Source organism: Megachile rotundata, chromosome 9 (genome assembly GCF_050947335.1).
Source record: "Megachile rotundata isolate GNS110a chromosome 9, iyMegRotu1, whole genome shotgun sequence".
Lineage (NCBI taxonomy): Eukaryota > Metazoa > Arthropoda > Insecta > Hymenoptera > Megachilidae > Megachile > Megachile rotundata.
This window is the reverse complement of record NC_134991.1, coordinates 15,272,101-15,293,446: the sequence shown is the minus strand read 5'-3', so window position 1 is coordinate 15,293,446 and position 21,346 is coordinate 15,272,101. Positions and strand designations below refer to the sequence as shown.

General features: G+C 32.8%; 5 protein-coding genes across 14 annotated transcripts in view; 2 read left to right on the top strand and 3 right to left on the bottom strand.

Annotated features, from left to right (window-relative positions):
- Positions 1-7,740, top strand: part of LOC100883697 (protein Skeletor, isoforms B/C) — a 61,529-nt gene extending 53,789 nt beyond the window's left edge. For all 8 annotated transcript variants that reach the window (XM_012286325.2, XM_012286320.2, XM_012286319.2 and 5 more), the window contains one exon: positions 139-7,740. In XM_012286325.2, the coding sequence (XP_012141715.1) occupies positions 139-261 (123 nt within the window). In that variant the 3' untranslated portion in view covers positions 262-7,740. The remainder of the gene's footprint in view (positions 1-138) is intronic.
- Positions 7,670-11,289, bottom strand: Nup107 (nuclear pore complex protein Nup107). Its single transcript, XM_003703673.3, has 7 exons — positions 10,524-11,289; positions 9,956-10,446; positions 9,675-9,882; positions 8,733-9,586; positions 8,346-8,663; positions 8,027-8,278; positions 7,670-7,957 (listed from the first exon to the last, which is right to left on the bottom strand). Exons 1-7 carry the CDS (start codon positions 11,038-11,040, stop codon positions 7,856-7,858), a joined length of 2,742 nt encoding a protein of 913 aa, XP_003703721.1. The 5' UTR covers positions 11,041-11,289; the 3' UTR covers positions 7,670-7,855.
- A 170-nt stretch (positions 11,290-11,459) lies between these two features.
- UQCR-C1 (Ubiquinol-cytochrome c reductase core protein 1) lies at positions 11,460-13,948 on the top strand. Its single transcript, XM_003703674.3, has 6 exons — positions 11,460-11,662; positions 12,028-12,246; positions 12,323-12,708; positions 12,784-13,144; positions 13,205-13,459; positions 13,531-13,948. Exons 1-6 carry the CDS (start codon positions 11,594-11,596, stop codon positions 13,669-13,671), a joined length of 1,431 nt encoding a protein of 476 aa, XP_003703722.1. The 5' UTR covers positions 11,460-11,593; the 3' UTR covers positions 13,672-13,948.
- Positions 13,949-14,028: 80 nt separating this feature from the next.
- On the bottom strand, positions 14,029-16,450 carry Mob3 (MOB kinase activator 3). Of its 3 annotated transcripts, none has more exons than XM_076535354.1 (6): positions 15,938-16,450; positions 15,574-15,724; positions 15,251-15,472; positions 15,067-15,182; positions 14,761-14,988; positions 14,029-14,687 (listed from the first exon to the last, which is right to left on the bottom strand). In XM_076535354.1, the coding sequence occupies exons 1-5, from the start codon at positions 15,980-15,982 to the stop codon at positions 14,824-14,826; spliced, it is 699 nt and encodes a 232-aa protein (XP_076391469.1). In that variant the 5' UTR covers positions 15,983-16,450; the 3' UTR covers positions 14,029-14,687; positions 14,761-14,823. The 3 variants fall into 3 exon arrangements, with proteins under 3 accessions (XP_076391469.1, XP_076391467.1, XP_076391468.1); XM_076535352.1 differs by having other exon boundaries at positions 15,251-15,478; positions 15,938-16,447; XM_076535353.1 differs by having other exon boundaries at positions 14,029-14,521; positions 15,251-15,478; positions 15,938-16,447.
- Positions 16,451-16,606: 156 nt separating this feature from the next.
- Positions 16,607-21,164, bottom strand: Letm1 (Leucine zipper and EF-hand containing transmembrane protein 1). The gene is made up of 7 exons (XM_003703676.3): positions 20,811-21,164; positions 19,984-20,441; positions 19,739-19,909; positions 19,349-19,663; positions 18,802-19,260; positions 18,274-18,714; positions 16,607-18,209 (listed from the first exon to the last, which is right to left on the bottom strand). Exons 1-7 carry the CDS (start codon positions 20,866-20,868, stop codon positions 17,790-17,792), a joined length of 2,322 nt encoding a protein of 773 aa, XP_003703724.1. The 5' UTR covers positions 20,869-21,164; the 3' UTR covers positions 16,607-17,789.
- Positions 21,165-21,346: the final 182 nt, after the last annotated feature.

Below are 21,346 nucleotides of genomic sequence, written 5' to 3'. Positions count from 1 at the left end.
AATCTTAATTGCAAGTCTCCGAATTGGAAATCTCTGATCCAAATAATGACACCGAATAATAAAATGGTTCCTCTGCTAAGATGGCGAATCCTAACCGAAATGTCACGAAACGATAAAGTTAATCGTGGTAATTTTCAGTGTTACCAGCACAATCACTTGGGCTGGAAGATACACGTTATCAGCAACGCACACGTAACCGTGCCATTGATATCGATGGTTCTAACGACGCTCTTTGTCGGTATCTTAAACTTCATAAGATGAATGCGTTAATCTTTAATCGCAAACTACGCGGGACAGAAGACTACAGGAAAAGAGAAAACACGAGGAGAAAGAAACTACATAGGAAAATAACGACGGTGATAAAAAAAAAGAAGAAAATAAAACAAAAGGCGATTGTTTAAAATCGGCTGAACACGATACAAGGTTGTAAGAAAGTACTTAGCTCGTAAGGTTTAATTGTAACGTAAAAAGATTAGCAAAATATTTTTAAGATCTATCAGATTCAATATTTCATATTATACGATATATATGTATATGTATATTTATACATATACACACACACGTATATATATATATACATTATAAATATATATATACATGAATACACACATATTAACACGGCACACGAGGAGTACGAGATTCGAGGTGATTTTTAAACTGTTTAAGAATTTAAGAAACTACGTACTTTAGGGAAAGGAGAGGGAAATAATTCTCTGACAATAATAATAAATCGAGACGTGGTGGAGTAAACGTGGAAATTTCTGACAATAATGAAGACAAAAATAAAAAGAAACGAATGTCGTTCATGCGGGAGGATTTGCTGATTGTTAGAGCTGATTCGAAAGAGTGTTGCGTTGATGAATGACGAAGCGAAAGAACGAGAAGAGAGAAAGAGAGAGAGAGAACGAGAGAGAGCGTATCCGTGGTACATGTACAATGTAAATTTTGCACAAAGCTATATAGTTGAATATACGATGTAACTTTAAAAATCGAGTAGCACGTAAGGTATTACATTTATAAATGCTGTCGACTTGACAATAATACGTAGGTTAGCGAACGATGAAGGAATCGCTGAAGAAAAAAATAATTGAGAAACCAGAATTATGTACAAGGTAAACGTCAGACATATATAATTATGTAATTTAAAGGAGATACAAGTTACAAACTATCCCCTATATACGTGTAACAATGCTATAATATGTACATACTATAGAGTGGACCTTCCTAAGAAAACGGAATGAAAGTATAAAATGTGCCTTGGGTACAGATAATGAACTTCTTTAATTACACGAATTAGGAACCACTCGGACAGGAGATACCCTGCGGTACTTAGGAACTGGTTTCTTGCTCGTACGTCGCTAAATTTCGCTTCATGGAAAATTGCAGGGTCGAGAAATTAATTGCATTCGCGAATCACGTTCTTCTAAGTTTTCCAACTTCGCGAGTAATTAATATTGATTTCCAAAGTGTCTCTCAATGCAACTGATCTATCGACTCTGCCGGAATGAATCCTGCATCCAAAATCAAAAATAAAGGACGTACGCAAGGAACGAAAGAGAGTCAACAACCAAGAAATCAGAGAAATACATAATCATTCTAGAAACGTAGGCGTGAAAGTAGCGGAATCTCTTTCTCTCGATACAAATTCGATGCTCTCCACAGTGTCCAGATTCTAAGTAACGGAGTGTCCTCAAAATTGCCAGCTGCGAAACATTCTTTACAATTCCAATTACTTATCACACGAAGACCAGTCTGTATTTAAACTACATACGCAAACATACCTAACATAAACATGTATACATATATATATAAACGCATATAATTAAAACGCGCATAAAGTATATGCATACGTATAAATGAAGTTCGAGGATTTACGTCGTTTAGCTGTCAGCGTTGCACAGTGATTATTCGACGTTTGTTATCGGAGTAATCACTAGATAAGCAATCGAAGTAATTGCGTTTATTTTTTGTTTAATTCATTCGCGATGACAAACGACGAATGTCATCGAATGTCGCTGCTTTAGCTTTCACGTGAAATGCATCAAACATGTTAACCCTTAAATGGCTGGAACGCCATTAAAAATTTTCATATTTATTTTTTTAAAATTACTTTCAATTTATTATTTATTGAGTCATATTAAATTGTCGGTCTGACGACAGTGTTCTGTCTAAAATTTGTTTAGTACAAAATTAAAAAGTTCTGCGAGAAATAAGAATGATTGCCAGCCGTTTGGGGGTTGAAGCACAAGTGCGAACTTAATTAAACGACAATAAGAAGTCTGGATCCCAAGTTTTCCGGCAACACTCTGAACGATGATCCTCAGAAAAAGGATTCTTACACGACTTTCTTCGCTTGCAGTTGTATCGTCCTCGCCATTTCCGTTCCCCTTTTGTTGTCCTGTTTCCTAAGCGAGTCCTTCGAGCGAGCAACGCGGATTCTAGTACGTAAGCGGACGTAAAACATCCGTTTCTGTGAACGACAATAATAAAAATACGGACTTGCCGGATCGGAAGTTAAGCGGGCTGCTTCGTGAACTCGATGAAACGCAAATTTTCACGCGGGTCGAAGTCCCGCTTCGAACTTAAGACAATATCCAGTCGATCGTCTTGCTCGCCAAAGTCACTCGGACAATAAATAATGATAATAAAAAGATCCTATATTTTGTCTGGGGAGAACGTATCTATGGATACGATCGCTCCCGATTTTTATGAAATTCGGACAATAATTGTGCTTAGAGTTTCTGAAGTACAAAACACCGATGATCGACTACTGATGATCGTATAGGTCAGACAATAATAACGAAAGCTCTGTCGCGGGACAACAATCTTCGATGTAGGGAAATTAACTTAACGAATACGGTGGCGATTGGATGGTGGTCGCAAGTTTGGTACAGGGTCTAATACAGGTTTGAAGAAATTTTGAAAGACCTAAAATCTTAGACTCGCTGTTCCAAAATTTCAAGATTCCAAGAAATTCTATAAACTAAAATAACTAAGATGATAATATAAAAATTTGCGACCATTAACCAAGTATCACTGTATCTGTACGGATCAATTATTCGAAGTGTAAGATGTACAAAGTTGAATAAGGACAGCGTACATCGCGCTGAACCGTTGTTAACTATAACGATTGTACAGAACGAACGAAAGTCTTAGATAGCGATGTAAAATCTGAACTTTCTCCTCTCCTTTTTCTCTTCAGTATAATCTACTATATACGTGTACATTTTCTACGTACCAGTTTCTATCTTCTCTAATTCTGTCTCTCGTTTAACCTTATTAGGACATTAGTGATAAGCTGTTTCGTATGTTCGCGGAGCAGCCCCCCGTCAATATCCCACAAGTTGTTAGCGATTAAGAAGCGAATACTAGCTTAGAAGCTAAGAGAACACTTTCTTTTGTTCGTTGTATCGACGTGTAATTTAAAGGAGAAGAGAAGAATGCGAATGGTTAAGATCGATCGTCGATCGAGACGCGTGTGTCGAATGCGAAACGTGATTTTCCGAATCGTTAGCGATATTCAAGTCGTTTTGTGTCTCTCTTGTAGTTAAGATTCAAGATAGCCTTTTCACTCGTGTCACTTTTCTTCCGACCACCGCGACGGTCTCGTGGAAGTCGACGAACTCGAGGATCTTAACACTTTGATCGTATGTTTCATAAAATTTATTTCCACCTAAGAGGCAGACCTGTTACTTGATAGAAATTTAAACATCTGTTCTTGAATGTTATCTGATTACCATTCCTTAGAGAAGCCAACTTTCCTAATTTTAAATTCTCCAATAAATGGAACAGAGTCAAAGTGTTAAGAGAAGAAAACCCAATCCGATAGAATAAGATTCTATCTTGTTATCGTTGAATTCGGTCCAGCTGTCTAAAAGTCTCTCCTTGTATAGCGTCGGTAGACGAATTTTATCATTCTTCTCTCCTCTTCCTTTCGCGAGGTCACATATCCAAACGTATCCCGTGTAACATAAGGTTTCTATTTCGTTTTCAAACAGCGGACTCGTTAAATTTAAATGTAAATCTATTAGGTAGAAAGTTGGGCGTCCTCGAGATCGGCGCCCGTGCGTCCGATTTATCCCAAACCGAGGAGTATTTCAGAAAGTCGATTAAGAAAGTATCAAAATGAAAGTGAAGAGATGTGTGCGGTGATCAACTTAGAGATAAGCGAAGAACAACATTCGAAATAGCGATTTTAATGGTGTCGATTAAACCAAACGGATGTATAACACACTGTCAATATGTATGTAACCGAGAAGGTTGTCCTCTTGTTTCGATTATCGTAGAGGAAGGCTTTTTAACTGGATATCTTTTTCAATCTTATCCTCGTGGTAGAATATATTTTCACACAGTTTAAGAACAGGACGTAGAATGCCGGAGAACGGTTAATCGGTGCTTTCGTCAGCTCTTTGCACTCTTCGAGCACGCTGGTTTTCTTGTATGTTGTTCGAATAATACGTAAGTGGCGAGTGATAATTCACGATTGCGATATGGAGAACGTACAAAAAATATAGAGTCGTGTAACTGGTGGTACAAACCTGATATTAAGATATTTTCTTTGTGGCATATCGTGTTATTTAACAAAATCCTAGTTACATCGATATTTGAAAAATATCTAAAACAATTTTTCAATATTTTCATTTAAAAATCAATCACGTTTTGTATCACCGTTTAAACGACTCTCGATACATATATACATATTATATATAAATATACATATATGACAAGAATTGATTCGTTACGATAGACCGTCCTGAGTTGTGTTTAAAAATTTTCAAAGATATATATTTTTGAACGACGAGTATCGTTGAACGAATGTTACAATATTTTATCGTCAAAGACGGAGGTCTTGATTGTTCTTGAATGGTGTCTCAAGAATTCGAATTCGATTGAAAGTAATAGAATAGCTCAATAAGTGAACGTTGAAAGAGTGCAAAGAGTTGAAAGAGATGGAGTCCCACGAAGAATCATTTCCAACTATCCGTAGATAAATCGTTCTCGAACATGCTGACACGAAATCCATTTAGCGATTAGTACGTCCCGTAGAGAGATAAACTTAGTTCGTGAATTAACGAAGAAACGAAAACAAAAAGATAAAAAAAAAAGGGAAGAAACAAGATGAAATTTATCGACTACTTTATCCGTACGGAAGAAGGGAGGAACAGTTGAATCGAAAGGTTTTGGCGAACTTATCAAGCTCTCGCGTTAAAATGAAACAGCAAAACATAAAACGAATAAAAAAAATAATGATGTAACGTAGCATTATCGAGAATGGTAAACAATTGTCAACCGTTTTTTTCAACGTTTTACGTGTTAGACTATATAGATTAATCAACAAGGTAACTCTATTAATCGTGTACTCGTATTACTGTAAAGTCGATTCCGATTCTCAGAAATTCCTCGTGTTTTTTACGAGACACGTGCGAACACACGTTTTTTCAAAAAGAAAAGGACATATCAACCTCTTGATGATTTGATCGTTTTTCCTGATCGATGAAATTTACATACGTAGAACACCATGAATTAACGCGTTGAGTGCCGCGATGCTTTCAATTAACAAACTCTCTTTTTTAATCTCATGGCAGCCATAGTTTAATTTTTCAGTCTTCGAAATCTCAGAATTTCTTTCGTGCATTATAAAATTATTTTTTTATATAAACGCGGCATTCAACATGTTAACGATTAAGCAAGCATCTCTAATTGTTAAATGTTAAATTAAACGTTCATTCTACTTGTTGAAAATACTCGCACGTGTCTGAAATCTATCATCGTGAATGCAGACAAGAAAAAGAGTCGCTTGTACAGAGCGTAAGTCTACTAACTGCATACAAAGATGTATACGAGTTTAAATTTCGATGTCAGGTACAGTACAGTGCGTTTTGAGTCGTGTATGTGTATGGTGTTGCACTGTGTCACTCTTTCTTTTCCTCTTATCTTTTCTTTCTGTATTTGAGGCACCGCCATGGCAGTCAACGCGAAATGCGTTCAAGAAACTTGTTTCACGAAGCTACAAACTACGGTTTGCATATGTTATCGTTAGGCAAACTCGGTTTAAACAGAACAATTTATAATAACTTATGTTCTACATCTGGTGCTACAATAATCTCCTACATTTTGAAAAATTTCTTTAGAGCTTAAGTATCTTTTCGACAATATTTTAATAACTTTTTACTCAGCATTAGTGTTGTGGAGGAATATTTGGAATTAAATCTGTTAACTTCAATTTGACATTTTCAATTATTAACGCAATCTTCGTGGTACTTGGAACCTTCTTTCCTTCAACTTCGAATTATTTAATTAAATTCAATTCGTAGCGCTGATCAATGCGATAATTAAAGGTGTAACTTCACGAAACAAGTTCGATGTTCAAGCTTGTTGGGGCTCTTTTAAGCTTTATTTAAACGTGGAATCAATTTTAAATAACTGTCCATGTAATTAAGATTCGTGTCCTTTTAATTGCAATTTAATTAAAAGTCCTAAAACTTAGAAGAAAGAAAACAAAGATACGTACATATTTTCGTGATATACTGGGTGTTTAAAAAATGTACATCAGCTAATTCCTGACGAAAGAAAAGGACCTGTACGATTTTTCAATTTGAAGTTTCATTTGCAAAATATAAACGATCAAAGAACTGGGTGTACAACTTCCGGCATGTCGTGTTTAAACCTTGTATTCACACAAAATACATATAAATACCCGAACGCACACATAGTAAGCACTGTCGACGTTAAAAAATTATTTGCGATAAAAGAAGGGTTAAAAAGAGCACCCCGGAAGTCAGACACTTTTGAATTATTTGTTTTAAACTGCAAAGTGGTAAAGAACTCGATTCCTTTTTCTATGGAAAATTAAGTTTTCACAATGTACATTTTTTCAGACCGCCTCATATATTTCGCTTTTGATTTCCTCACGAATAAGCGATTAAAACGTATAAACGTTCAAAAACATTTCCATAAATTGTTCATTTTTCTTAATATATATATAGTCTATCCCATGGTATACACAGTAGCGAAAGGTTTATCGTTTTTTTATTTCTTTGTTGATAGCGTTAATCTGTCTTGCGAAGAAAAGAGGAAAACGGAAAGCATATATATATAATATAATATATACACGCATTATCAAAACACAAAGAGAAGAAGAACGCTATTCGCGTATTCCGACTGAATAAAGCTCGAAAGCCACAGTACGAAATATAATACTATAATGAGAGAGAAAAGAAAATATAAAAAGACTGCTCTCGCCGGCAAAAGCATCATTGTCCAATGGAAATAGATTTAGAAACACCAAACATGCACTACGCGTCGCGAAACATTTTGGTTTCTTTTATTTTTTTATTTCTTTCTTTAGTTCGTTCGATGCGTACATTTTTCTTTCCAATGAAATACGAGTAAGGAATTTTGTACGTATTTCTCCATTGTATGCAGATCCACGTCCGACGGTTACGAACGAAGCGAGAGATTAGAGGTGGCTAAACTATATCGTGGAATTACGATGATTATTATTTCAATGAAAAATATCTCAGGATATTGTACTCCCTCATTGTCCCTGAGTTTCTCCGCAACGTTTCACGCGTTAAATCTACAGCTTTGACAGCGCTACATTTATTAACGATTGGGTAAAAGGAGCATCTAAGTAACCATGAGGTATATAATATATTATGATTATGAATTATTGAACATTGTATCAAATTTTATATTCACTTCTTGTGGTTGACAATAAACTGGTTTTATAAAAAACAACGGAGGCTTTTTGTACAAATTTCTTCGGTATTCGACTTTCGAATAATAAATCGCGTTATGTATGTTACAGGATGCCTTATGTATTTTCAATTATTGTCTAATTTTTTAATGGAATTCATTTTGGATAACCCCAAGGATCTTTCTTTTGATCCATCAAAACTAAAGATGATTCACAAATCTTTTTGAACACTTCTCGCAGTCTTCCCTTTTTAAATACCTGAAATCAATTAAATCAATAAGCGTTTGATCATAATTGTCGTTATAGGATCAACGAAAATATAATTACTTTATAAAGTTGATACTGTTCAGAGGCAAGAATATCTGCTAACTGAATGCATCCTGCATGCTCATTCATTTCGGACATTACAGAATGCAAAAGGAGCGTAATTTTTGGGATACAAAGTTCCCGCAACTTCTCCATTTGTTTCTCCCGCGATATTTCTTCGGGCGTACACAATTCATCATCGTCATTGATTGCATCGACCAGCCAACCACCATCCGGAAATAGTAACACGTTATATAACAATTGTTTAACCGCCTATAAAAGAGATATCTTTTAAAATTACCACGCACTAAACTTTACATCAAAGAAATATTGTACAAACCTTTGTGTGATGTTGCATCGTAGATTTCCATCTCTCCATTTCCGCATTATATTGTGCTAACTTATGTTCGTGTGCAACCTTTTCAGTGAACGTGGCATATGGTGGTAATTCTTCTAGGGGAGTAGGTTTGCCACGATGATAATGAGAAAACCATTCAGCAAAACCTTCTTGGGCATCGAGATATATTTTATAACATAGATATTCTCGAATTGACGAGGCCGCCCTTTTTGACAGATTATCCGTCATCGTAAGATTTGTTAACGTGGCTTCCATTGTTGGGTATTCGGCCACAATTGACTCGATGGTATCCGCTGGAATCTAGACAATTAAAAAACAAATAACAATTCCTTATCATATATGGATCACATTAGTCACGCAATTGTATACCTTATTAAATGCTTTCCGTGCAGCATCGGTTCTTTCATTTTTCAAGAAATATCTTATGAGAGCATTGGTTTGCCACAGTGCTTCTTCCCGCTGACTTCGATAAAATATCAGCCAATCTAACGCGTTAATCTTTTCAATATCTGCATCCGTTATGGCACCTTTTAAATCTGAGGTATCGATATCTATATTTTTCGAACGTATAGTTTCTACCACTAATTTCGTGATTGCTTCCACGTTCAAATTAGCATCTTCTGCCGCGGTCAAGCACTTTTTTCGTTGCTCGTAGTCTTTCACGTTCTCCAAGTAACGTGCATAATTCGTTATCTGAGATTCCTGCGGCAACATGGCTGTGTAAAAAGCGATCAGAATCGGGTCGTCCATTTCAATTAAAACCTGAACATACGCCGACAAAACTTTGTCTCCAATTTTATCGTTCGTGCTTTTACCAATTTGCCGGAGAAAGAATACCAAATGAGCTAAGAATCTCAAAAAGTGAGGATCGCAATTCTCCGCGTCTATCATGCGTTCTATCTCCTCCATCAATTGCGGTAGTTGATCCAATATTAAATATTTCTGAATGAGATGATCAGGCTTGTTCGACTGTTCTTGAATGTTTGAATTTTTTGACGCATGTAACTCTTTAAACACATCTTCCAAATACATTTCGTTTTTCCAATATTCCTCGGGCATGTCCGTGAAGCTTTTCGCTACTAAATCTCTCACCTCTCTTTCCACCTTGATATCTAACAATGTTTTCATGTAAGCCCATAACGCATCTTGCCACGAAGATGCAATTTGTAGTAGTTGTTGAACATTTCCACAAAGACTGGCGTAAATTGAGCGATAAAATTGACCTGAACATCGTAAAAGAAATTATTAAGAGAAACTATTTTAATTATATATACATTTCAGTTATTTACATAAACAATAAAAACCCATTACCTACGCGTTTGTCTTGAGATAATTCCCATGCACACAGTTTCCAAAGACTTCTATTAGGATTTCCTTCAATAGGTAATTTGGTATCAGATAACGGATTTTGATAATTAGGATCATGATGAGGTATCCATCCTAACAAACAAGCAGCCCTCCAAATTTGTCCAGAGTGTTCTGCTAATGCTTGTGCCTTTTGAAGACGACCGCAACGTACCTAGGAAATTAAATACACATATTTTACACTTCAGTTTTTGCTACAAAAGTTTCTCCGGTAAAAAAATGTATACCTCTATAAACATTCTTTTCTCAAGTCTTGCATCATCTTCTCTATCCAGATCATCTATGGGTTTACCTTCTCTTATGGGAGCATCTGGATCAAGGGATGTAATCAGTGGCCTAGATGAACGTAATAGAATCTGATCTTTGTCTTTGTACAAAAGCAATTGTCGTACTGTATTTTCCCATGCCAAAGTTTTATCTGTAAACTGCTCTGTAGATGGATGCTTATCTGCTTCATCTAACGCGTTCTTCTCTAACCAGTCAATTATTAATTGATACTCTCTAATGTAACTTTCAGTCTTAAATAAGTTTTCTATTACAACTTTTTCAGATATGTAAACATTATTTTCTTGTGTTTCATCTTCCATAGCAGTAGTATAATTCATGCTACCTATTCGATTTTGATATAAACAATAAATAAGTCTCCATGTATTTCTTTCATTTTCTAAAGAAATCTCTTCTTTTGATACTTTGCTAGTCTCCACTTTTGATTGCATACCTATAATAAGAATTTGAAATTGGTATAAAAAGTACTAGTAATATATAAAATTATTGCATATGTAGTAATTTTGATACCTCTCATTATATCTAAGGTATCTGAGCAATTTTGTATGAAATCTGCCACTGTATCAAAAATTTGTGTCTCTGAAAAGTTCATTTGTATACTATGCAAGAAATCATAATATAATTTAGACATGATTTCTCGCCATGGTTCCACTGTTTTTAAAATTATGCCTGTTGCACTACTGTCTTCCATCATCTCCCTCAACGTGAGTTTACTTCTTTCTGATGTGTTCATTATATTTCGAATTTCGTGAGGAGCAAACGTTACTGAATTATCAACATCCATGAGATCATGAATCTTCATTAGTCTTGAATTAGGATATGATTTAGCTAACATTCTGGCACTGTCATTCAGCTGATGGACATCATCCAATTCTTTTTGCAAGTTATTGGTATTTTGTAACGATATTCTTTTAGGAGTTGTACTTTTTCCAGTTAACCTTAAAAATGACTTATGTTGCGGAGTTTCTTGCTTAAACATTTCAAGAGATCGGTCTAAAGTTTCTGAGGTATCATTTAGCGTATCCATTTTTATGTTATGAATGAAAACTGTAATATTTTAATGAAAACACTTATTTTGTTTAAAAAACGAGTATTTACAAACGCACAGTGCTTGACACTCATGCCGTCATGCCGGTTTTCGAATTTTACAGTAAGCACCAACAGAACAGTACAGAATTTTTCTATACGCTATGGAATCCCTAACATGATCACATAAAATTCATCATCAAATCAAAAAATAAACATTAGTACAGAATATTGGTTAATAAAAATACATGTATAATCATAACGATTGAAATTTGTATCGAAGAAACAAAAAAATCCAAAGTACTTTATAAAATGTAACCAACAATGATCATCCTTATATCGTAGCCTTCGAAAAGTATTCTTTTTTATTATATCTATGCTACGTAAACCTTTATTTCGCTACAATAAAAGTTTCAAATACAGTTTTCATCATCTTTTATTTAATTAATGTTATTGATATATATATCGATCAGTTAAAACTGTGTCCAGAGCACCCCTGAGCATTACTTCGGATCGCTCTCGTTATAAGCTGGTCTAGTTGCGAATACGAAGAAATGGCGACTCGTCTGCTTAAAGTTAGTTCCGCATTGCGGACTTATTCTAATAAAACCAGTCTTGTAAAGGTAATGAAACAGAAATTTTATATTTTATATGTTATTGTCAAAACAGATAAAAGCTATTTCTTAATTTTATGAACAAATCAAGATGATTTTATCGGGACCAAAAAATTCATCTTCTCCTTACGTAATACGATTAAATTGTTTAAAACTTTGTAAAAAGAAAATAATAATGATGGACTATTAGTAATCTACAATAAATAGAGTTCAATAAATTAAATTATGTAATGTGTATTGAAATATTTGTGTCAGGTTGGCATAACCTTAATATGTAGAAATGTTTGTGAAGTACTAATGTTACTAGTAAATTTAAAGGTTTGACAGGTAGAATATCCTTTACTTTATATCACGTTTGACAAATATTTTATTAGGTACAGAAACAATGGCGATCTACAGCAACATCCTTGAAGGAGACACTCATCAATCAACCACCCACCAGAGTTACAACTCTGGATTGCGGTATGAAAGTTGCCAGCGAAGATAGTGGAGCTCCAACAGCTACTGTTGGATTATGGATTGATTCTGGCAGTCGGTTTGAAACAGACGAGAATAATGGAGTTGCCCATTTCATGGAACATATGGCTTTCAAAGTAATTAATAACCTTAACAAATTTACATTTGATTAACATATACAAAGTTCTATTTAAAAAGTAAAATTATTGCTAGGGAACTACAAAGCGGTCACAAACTGACCTAGAATTAGAAATTGAAAATATGGGAGCTCATTTGAATGCTTACACAAGCAGAGAACAGACAGTATTTTATGCCAAATGTTTGACAGAAGATGTTCCAAAAGCTGTTGAAATTTTAAGTGACATCATTCAAAATTCCAAACTTGGTGATAGTGAAATTGAAAGAGAACGTGGTGTCATCTTAAGAGAAATGCAAGAGGTTGAAACAAATTTGCAAGAAGTTGTTTTTGATCATTTACATGCTAGTGCATATCAAGGCACACCTTTAGGGAGAACGATTCTTGGACCAACTAAAAATATTAAAAGCATCACGCGAAATGATCTTCTTAACTATGTTAAGACACACTATGGTCCACCTAGGTATGCAATTACTACTTGCAGTGTTCTACAAACTGTTTTATTTGTACTTATGCATTTAAAAGTTGAATTCTTTAGATTTGTTCTAGCTGGTGCAGGTGGTGTAAATCATAGTACTTTAGTAGATTTGGCTCAAAAACATTTTGGTCAAATGAAAGGACCTATGTATGATGAAATTCCACTTCCATTAGTACCATGTCGTTACACAGGCTCTGAAATAAGAGTTCGTGATGATAATATTCCTCTTGCACATGTTGCCATTGCTGTTGAAGGTGCTGGTTGGGCTGATGCCGATAACATTCCCCTTATGGTTGCAAATACTATTATGGGAGCATGGGATCGCAGCCAAGGAGGTGGTGCAAATAATGCAAGCTATCTAGCTCAAGCTTCAGAAGCTGGTTTATGCCACAGTTTCCAAAGTTTTAATACTTGCTACAAGGTATATATTATTTTATAGATGTATTTTATCCAAAACATCATAATCATTTTTTCTATGTAGGACACTGGTCTTTGGGGTATTTACTTTGTCTGTGATCCTTTAACGATAGACGATTTTGTATATAATATACAATGCGAATGGATGAAATTATGTGTATCAGTAACAGAGAAAGAAGTAGAACGCGCAAAAAATACCCTCAAAACGAATATGTTACTACAATTGGATGGAACTACTGCGATCTGTGAAGATATTGGCCGACAGATACTTTGTTACAATCGACGTATACCGCTTCATGAACTGGAGGCTAGGATAGATGTAAGTAATTTTCAAAAATGAAATGTCAAATTTATAAAATATACTTAACGCGTAAATAAAATTCTTTACAGAGCATTACTGCTTCAAATATTCACGATGTTGGCATGAAATATATTTACGATAGATGTCCAGTTGTTGCAGCAGTTGGTCCAGTTGAAAATCTACCAGACTATAACGTAATTCGTTCCGGCATGTACAGATTACGACTATAAATACATTTCTTAAGGTGAAGTTAGAGTGAGTCGCCAGCAGCATTATTCCTAGTAAATAATTTGGATTAAAATAAGACTACAGAAAGCTCGCACTACTCGTAAATGTTTATCGTAGTTAAAATTATTATCCACATATATTAAAGCCATAGTATCTAAAACAAATTTTTGTGCATTTTTTAATAATATTTTGTAGTCTCATCTTAATCTTAATCAATGGATAATTCATGATCATGTATCTGGCTTCAGTAAAACAATAAATTTAATTTAAAAAAATTTATTCTTTGGCTTATAATTATATCACGAAATTAAATTTATTTAAGAAATAGAACAATTTAAACTAATGTCTGTGATAATCACTTACTTTAAATTATTTATTTAGTTATAAATTATAATCTTCTATAACGGGTTTATTATTTCGGAAATTTGTACTATTAGAATAGTGGTGTGCTATTTGTATCGTTGTTGCAGTGTCATTAAATTTCATACAAATTTTGTTTAATTTTTAATACAACTTACAAGAACAGTACATAAGCATTTGAATGGTAAAAAATGATTTATACAATTATGTATGTCTATGAAATGATTCCATAAATAATGTCTAAATTTTTAAAGATAGTTAATATACAATATTAAATTTAACTATTAATACGTAATTTTAAATAAGAATAATTTCAACATATCTACATATAAAAACGTAATTATTGGTTGGTTTTGACTATACATCCACAAAAATGTGGATACTATAAAAGATGTACAATATTTAAAAAACCTTAATACATTAATACTCAAATTTGGTGTTTGATGTGCATAAAAATAAATGCACAATTTATTTCCCGTATAATACGATTAACTAGAAAGAGATATACTTACATTAATAACTTATCCCCAAATGGGAAAATTACTCTTACAGTTAGTACAATAATGGAAAGACAGAAGCACTATATGTAATGAAGTTTTCAATGCAACTGATACTCAATTTTTAAATATTAATGGAAATAATAATAGTTTATAGCATCCTAGTAACAAACAATTTTTCAATATTTTTCCATAATGTAATAAAAAAATGTATATCTTGTGTTCTGTACTTACATTAAAAAAGATTTGCTTTTTCTAATTTGGACTTCATAGTTATGCATTTAACAAGTTTTTCCACTATCTAGCATTGTTTGATGGTGCTGTGGTTTGTGTTGGTGATGCAGTGTCCTTACAAACCTTAGCAGTCATTTCAGCCAATGGTTCTAATTCTTTTGTATTTACTAATTCAAATTCTGTTACAAAATAGTAAAAGTGTTTGTAGCATGTATTTACATGTGCTTCCTAAAAGATAAAAATATTTCTAATTATGATACAAAAGAAGTCAGATATTATTTTATCAAATACAAATATAAAACTTACTGCTCCTATTGCAACAATACGATCAAAATGATGTATATAAACATGGACAAATACTCTAAACAACCGTGTTAAAATTTTTCTACACAGTGGTATAAATGTTTTCGGAAATGGTACATCTATAATAAAATTTCAAAATGAATGATTTATTAAATACACTACTATGCAGGTTCTCATAATTACATACCTGTTGAGACAGGAAATATAGTTTCATTATTAATTTGTGCTTCGATCCAATCCATAAGAAGACTAACATACTGTGGTGCTGGTAATGCAGTAGGTTTTTTATATTTTTCACCATCTGCCCACAAATATTCAAATCGTGCTCCACCACTCATAGTGGGACAAGATGCAGAATCACAATATTCAGAAACAGTACCATATATCAGATTTATTCTATTAAAAAAATCTACAACTGGAATTATATTAAATATACATAAAACAATTACATTTCTTAGATAAATTTTGTTAAAACATAAGATGCAAATTATTAACAGAAATTTTAAGTACCATGCACAGCAATCCAATCATTCAGGTCTTCCCCAGGAGGTAATTTTACAACAGATCTTAAATTAATTCCAGAATTTAATGAAGCCTGTGCTTGTTTATGTAAAGAATATCGTAATGTCCCATGAGCAAATCTCTTTTTTGGTCTGAATGTCTGTAATAGGAAGAGACATTAAAGCAATGTGAGGTATAGTTTTACATCATTGCTTTATAAAACGAATATATAATTTAAGATAGATGAAGAATTTCGAAAATCACATGAAGCATGTTGTATTTAATGTTAAAATTAGTAAATAATGTTTCATATGAGGTTAGATGTTTTATTATAGTACAAACGAATTTAATAGGAATAAAACATAATATTTACCTTCCCTTTTTGAAAAAACTCCATGAAACCACTTAGTGCGGTCATTCTGAATAAGATAATACGAAATACCTACTTATTACACGAATGCCGACAGTGTAAAGTTACTCGACACTGTTATATCCTTACATGTGCTATGGATTAAAATTCTATACGTATAGTTTTCACCATGATATAGCGAGGTCATAAATTGAATCTTTATTTAGTAAAATTGAAACTTTCAGAGCTACGTGCTGCGTTTTGTCCTAGGGTTTCATTTCAATACGTTGTAAGTGCACATTGGCCCTCTACGAAATTTTTTGTTACATGGCGATTTTTATCTTTTCTAAACCAGAGATGGAGAAATATAGTACGCGTGATATCCAAATTAATAATAATTTGTGACTTTAAAAAATTAGCTACCCATACGTACTTACTAATGAATGCACGCCATTGAGGACGCATTCACGTCACTACTTCCGAACTCGGATTCGTGTTTTGACTTCAAAAAAAGTTTTACGATCACACTGTACCATGGTAAAGACCACTATTATTATTTTAAAATTAATAAATCTTTTTATCCATTTATTATTAATCAGCCATAATTAACTACTAGAATTGAAAATCCGGATCTAAATATACTTAAAAAATTGATGAAACTAAATGCAAAATCGAAATTAAAATAAAAATATATTAAAAATTCATATAAATACTTTTAATAGAAATAATTGTACATTTAAATTAGAAGAAAATGTTCTTAACTTTTATACAGTCATTTTATTACATAAATAGCAGTTTGATGCACAAAAGTAAAAATTTAATTGTTACCCTGGGCATCATTAACATTCGTGTTTTTTCTTCTAAAATAATATATTAATCATATTGTAATTTTGTGCAATGTTTTTACACTACTAAAAACAGGTATTCCGATTAATCTTGTTTAATCGGTATTTTAACAATGCTATCAATAATTGAATTTTCGCATTACAAACTTATTACAAATAAATATAATGTGTTATTTACTTTCAGCCGTAATAAACGTCCAATGGATATTACGTTTTTTTTATGTGACGTGTTTATCGCTAAAGTTTTTCATACTTTGTTACATAATAGCATTTTTATGTAATCAATACATGTAATAGTTAACCCCATGTTTATGTAGTTTAATAATAATAAAATTACTTTATTTATAAATATACATTCTTTTTTTCAATCTCAATCATAGAAGTACATATTTAATATTATAACGCAAAATAAGGGTGATCAATAATTTGTACATTAGAATTCTGTAATAGCAATGAATACTCAGACAGATGGAATGATTCCTTAAGGTATTATAATATTTTTGGAATTCAGTTTTATTGAAATATAAAGCGAATATTCTTATGACCTTTAGCTGTTAATCATAATAGTATTGTCACGTATAATTTAAAAAAGAAGGAAAACATTTTCTATATTAATTAGAAATTTACATGAAAAATGTCGTCTTTTTGTGGCCAGCACAATTGCAATTAATGATCCAAAGAATACATATATTGATGCCATTAAATGCATCACAGTCTTTAACATTCAGGATCTGCTTTAATTATAGAGGCAAACATGAATGATTTGTTTTCGCTTTCAACCAAATATTATAAATAGTAAAACTCATGTATATAACAGCAATTAAAAAATGCCTTAATACATACCTGACATCATTGCAATTGTTTTGTTCCGTAAATATTACATTTACTATACAACTTCATTCATAAAATAAAGATATACAATGTCATAGGTTAGAGGTAGAAACATAATGTGGAGATAAAAGTGCAATATCTCTTCAAACGAATACCCAACGAAAACATTGTATTAATAATGTACATACATTGTGCGGTGATCACAGCTGTTTAGAGCCTTCCGCTTTTTTTGCCGGTGGCGGTACTCCAGGAGCTATAGGAGGATTTCTAACTGAGTCAGAACTGGGATTACTTTTAAGAACTGCGGCTGCCTTTTCCTTTTCTGATTCGGACGAGCGCACGGCAAAACCTTTATTAGCATCTGGAACATCTTCGTTTAATTCCTCTTTACCAAAACCTTTTTCAGTTGTTACAGGTGTAGCAGGAACCGGAGTTTTAGGCGCAACATATTTTGTTGCAGTACACGATCCATCTTTAAGTTGTTCACTTGTTTCCTTTTGCAAGTTTTTCTGTATTTGTTCGTCTGTTTCCAAAATTTCTTCTTTATCGATTAATTCAAGTAATTCGTCTACTTGCTTTTTACTTAACTTAATATCTTCTTTTCCGATTAGTTCTAGTACCTACAGCATTAACGTAAAATTATGGTACATTTTATTTACCTTTCTATTTATTAAATAATATTACCTTAAGGACGTCTTCGATTTTGATAGCTCCATCTCTATCGTCATCGATCTTTGATAAAATTTCAGTTATGCGTTGCAATCGATGTTCATCAGGTACATTCTGCATTTTTTTAATAGCTGTAATTAATTCGTCTATTTTAACTAATTCTTCCATAGTTTTTGCACCTGTGCCTTCTTCTACATCGATCTTTTCTTTCTTTTCGGACTGTTTGATTTGTTTCTTTGATTCAAGTCCTGTTAGAACTTCGTCCATTTTATGAATCATCTTATTCACTTGTTTGAATAATCGTATAGCACCCTTTGATACTTTAATACTTTCTATGTCCTTTTGACCTTTGGCAGCAGCTTTAATTTCGTAGAACTCTTTGAGATCTTCTTGATAATCAGCCATTTCTTCTTTCAGTTCCTTTAATTCTTCTTTTTCTACTGACATCTTTTTATCCTTGATAAAATCAGATACAAAATTTACCTTCAAAATAAACAAACGACTACTAATCTAATTTTATGTTAAAATAGTATTTTTACAAACCTCTCCAAGAGAATCTAAAGCTCTTTCTAATACTTTTACATCCGTATTCGTAATTTCATCGGTTTTCTGTTCATGAACAACATGTTGAGGTTCCTTCTCTTGCCGCTCCTCTTCAATTTTACGTTCTTCCATTTTGATAATTTCAATGTTAGTTTTGTGATCCATTGTGCCCTCTTTTTCTCCTATTGCACACTGAGTGCGTGCCACGACCGTGTCAGGAAGGGCCGATATGGTAGCCTTCAATTTGTCTGACATTGGTATCGTTTCTGGCACCATCAACGCTCGAGAAAGAAGTAACAACGATGGTGGAACTTTTTTGTTTAAACTTAAGTCTAACCATTGAGATAATTGTTCTTTTAATTTACTGTCCGGTAGACCATACGCTCGCATTCCACGCGCTCTACATGCCTGTTGCAGCTCACTTCTAGTAAGACTATCTATACCTTCTTTCTCAATTAACTATAAATATACATAGAAATTATGTTATTATATAATTATTTAACATCATCTCCTAATAATTTCATTATATGCATAAAAAGAAAGTTACTTTGTCGTCCGCTGTAAGACTCCTTAGCCGCATTCTAAGTAAAAATCTCAAAAAATTCGTCGTTCCAAGCGTTTGTACATCTAATACCCTACATAATGCAACTAATTGTGGTCGAGTGAGAGAGTCTAAAGTAATTTCATCTTCAAAAAGTTTACTAAATTGCATAATTTCTTCGTTACTGGCTACAGTACCAGAAGTACGAACTTTATAAAAGAATTCTGCAAATTCTTTAGCTCTTTTTGATTTATAGTCAGATGATTGTACAGCCATATCATCCAATGTTTTTTGCAGAAATTTTGCCATTTCAATTTTAATCTGAAATACAAATTTTGAATGTAATATCTTTCAGCTTTGGTATATTAATAATAAAGAAGAAAGATGAATTTATACTTTTAATGCCTGTTTCAATTTAGCTTCCTTTTCTGTTGCTGTTTGGAAGGTAGATGGCATCATTCCAGGGAAGAATTTAATGGCGAATGGAAGTAAGAATTCCATGAAGGGTACAATAATAAAAACTGAGAATGGAATAAGTCTGAACACATCTCCTGTTGTTTTTATGAGCTAGAATTAAAAAAATTGTTGAAAATCTTAAGTTAATCACAATTATAAAATAATATAGTTTCATTATAACTCACAAGTCTATGTTCCCTTCTACTAAGTTCATTACCCTTCAAAATTCTCCAAAGTAGTTTTGATGATATTTTCATATCAAGTCCCAACAATCGAAATCCATGATAATAATGTAAAATTTCACCTTTTACTTTTTGCCACACTGTAGACTTTTCTACTACTGCCTTTGGAGCAGCTTTAACGACAGATTCTTCTGACTTTGCTTTAATCTCTTTTTGTTCTTTGATATTTTTTATTGTTTCCTCAACCTTAGAAGATGACTCTTGACCTTTCCATGTTGGTGTTACATAAAATGTACGGAGTTGTACATACGGCAAATTGTTGTTATAATTATTATAATTTTCCACTAATGCTGAATGCATTAACACTCTACTATTTCTTGGATCTCTTTTACCCATATAAATAAGTGCCAAACTACCATTTACTTGATTGGCATTATACCATAATTTGAAACAGCAATATTCTATAAAAAATATATAATGTATCATTTTCAATAATTATACGACAAAGTACTGTTATTACTTAAAGCATTATAAGTAACAGTTACAGTCATACCATAATGAAATAATTAATAATATAATGGGACACGTATTATAATCATAAATTACAACATAACCTACTGCTAAAAATATTTATATAAATTGCAAAATGAAAACAAAAATAATACTGCAAAGTAACAAATTTATGTTAATTTATCATAGATATTAATAGACCTATCTACCAATTTACTGGTTATATAAATATAATCTGTACAATATGTATAATCGGTGCGCCGGAAAAAATTAGCTCATGATTCTGATTAAATTCATTGAATAAAATTAATTGTACGTACGGCGTATCGCTGATCTGTGACCAGACACCATTGCTTTCGTATGAATTAACGAATTCATCTTATGTTAAAATATTGTTTTCGTAGTTTTCGTACTTTCTTAAACTCGTATATCTCTGCAATGTGAGAAATTACCATACCATTATACATTTTCTAACTTGAACATAGCGATGAGAGATCAAAGATCAGATGGTTGTTAAAGCGGTACCCACGTTATTAATGTTAATTAACATTTACTTGTATGTATTTAATTTCGCAGGTATACGTTTCAAAATATATTTACGATCAAATATACACTACAATTTTATTAGAAAACCAATTTTCGTTTATTTAGTATACGTTGACTTTTATTAAAGAACATGCAGGCAGTGTTCTCATTGCAATTCGCGATATAGAAACATGTTAACATTATATTTGCGCCGCAGTTTATAATAAATTATTTAACAGTTGTGTTATATTTTCATAACTATATGATATACTATCTGTAAAAGAGAAGTTTCTTTGTAATTGTTCCAATTAATTTTAACTGCGTTAGGCTT

What these genes read in the sequence shown, in the direction of transcription:
- Letm1 (XM_003703676.3), bottom strand. Translation starts at nt 20,868, where the DNA reads ATGAATTCGTTAATTCATACGAAAGCAATGGTGTCTGGTCACAGATCA. An exon ending in GTCTTACAGCGGACGACAAA is followed by an intron (nt 19,261 to 19,348) that starts GTAACTTTCTTT and finishes GTATATTTATAG; the next exon opens with TTAATTGAGAAAGAAGGTAT. An exon ending in AAATCGAAGACGTCCTTAAG is followed by an intron (nt 18,210 to 18,273) that starts GTAATATTATTT and finishes TTAATGCTGTAG; the next exon opens with GTACTAGAACTAATCGGAAA.
- Mob3 (XM_076535352.1), bottom strand. Translation starts at nt 15,982, where the DNA reads ATGACCGCACTAAGTGGTTTCATGGAGTTTTTTCAAAAAGGGAAG. An exon ending in AGTTTTTTCAAAAAGGGAAG is followed by an intron (nt 15,725 to 15,937) that starts GTAAATATTATG and finishes TTCCTATTACAG; the next exon opens with ACATTCAGACCAAAAAAGAG. An exon ending in TGATTGGATTGCTGTGCATG is followed by an intron (nt 15,479 to 15,573) that starts GTACTTAAAATT and finishes ATATAATTCCAG; the next exon opens with TTGTAGATTTTTTTAATAGA.
- Nup107 (XM_003703673.3), bottom strand. Translation starts at nt 11,040, where the DNA reads ATGGATACGCTAAATGATACCTCAGAAACTTTAGACCGATCTCTTGAA. An exon ending in TACCTTAGATATAATGAGAG is followed by an intron (nt 10,447 to 10,523) that starts GTATCAAAATTA and finishes TTCTTATTATAG; the next exon opens with GTATGCAATCAAAAGTGGAG. An exon ending in AGAAAAGAATGTTTATAGAG is followed by an intron (nt 9,883 to 9,955) that starts GTATACATTTTT and finishes TTAATTTCCTAG; the next exon opens with GTACGTTGCGGTCGTCTTCA.
- UQCR-C1 (XM_003703674.3), top strand. Translation starts at nt 11,594, where the DNA reads ATGGCGACTCGTCTGCTTAAAGTTAGTTCCGCATTGCGGACTTATTCT. An exon ending in TGGAACATATGGCTTTCAAA is followed by an intron (nt 12,247 to 12,322) that starts GTAATTAATAAC and finishes AATTATTGCTAG; the next exon opens with GGAACTACAAAGCGGTCACA. An exon ending in AACTGGAGGCTAGGATAGAT is followed by an intron (nt 13,460 to 13,530) that starts GTAAGTAATTTT and finishes AATTCTTTACAG; the next exon opens with AGCATTACTGCTTCAAATAT.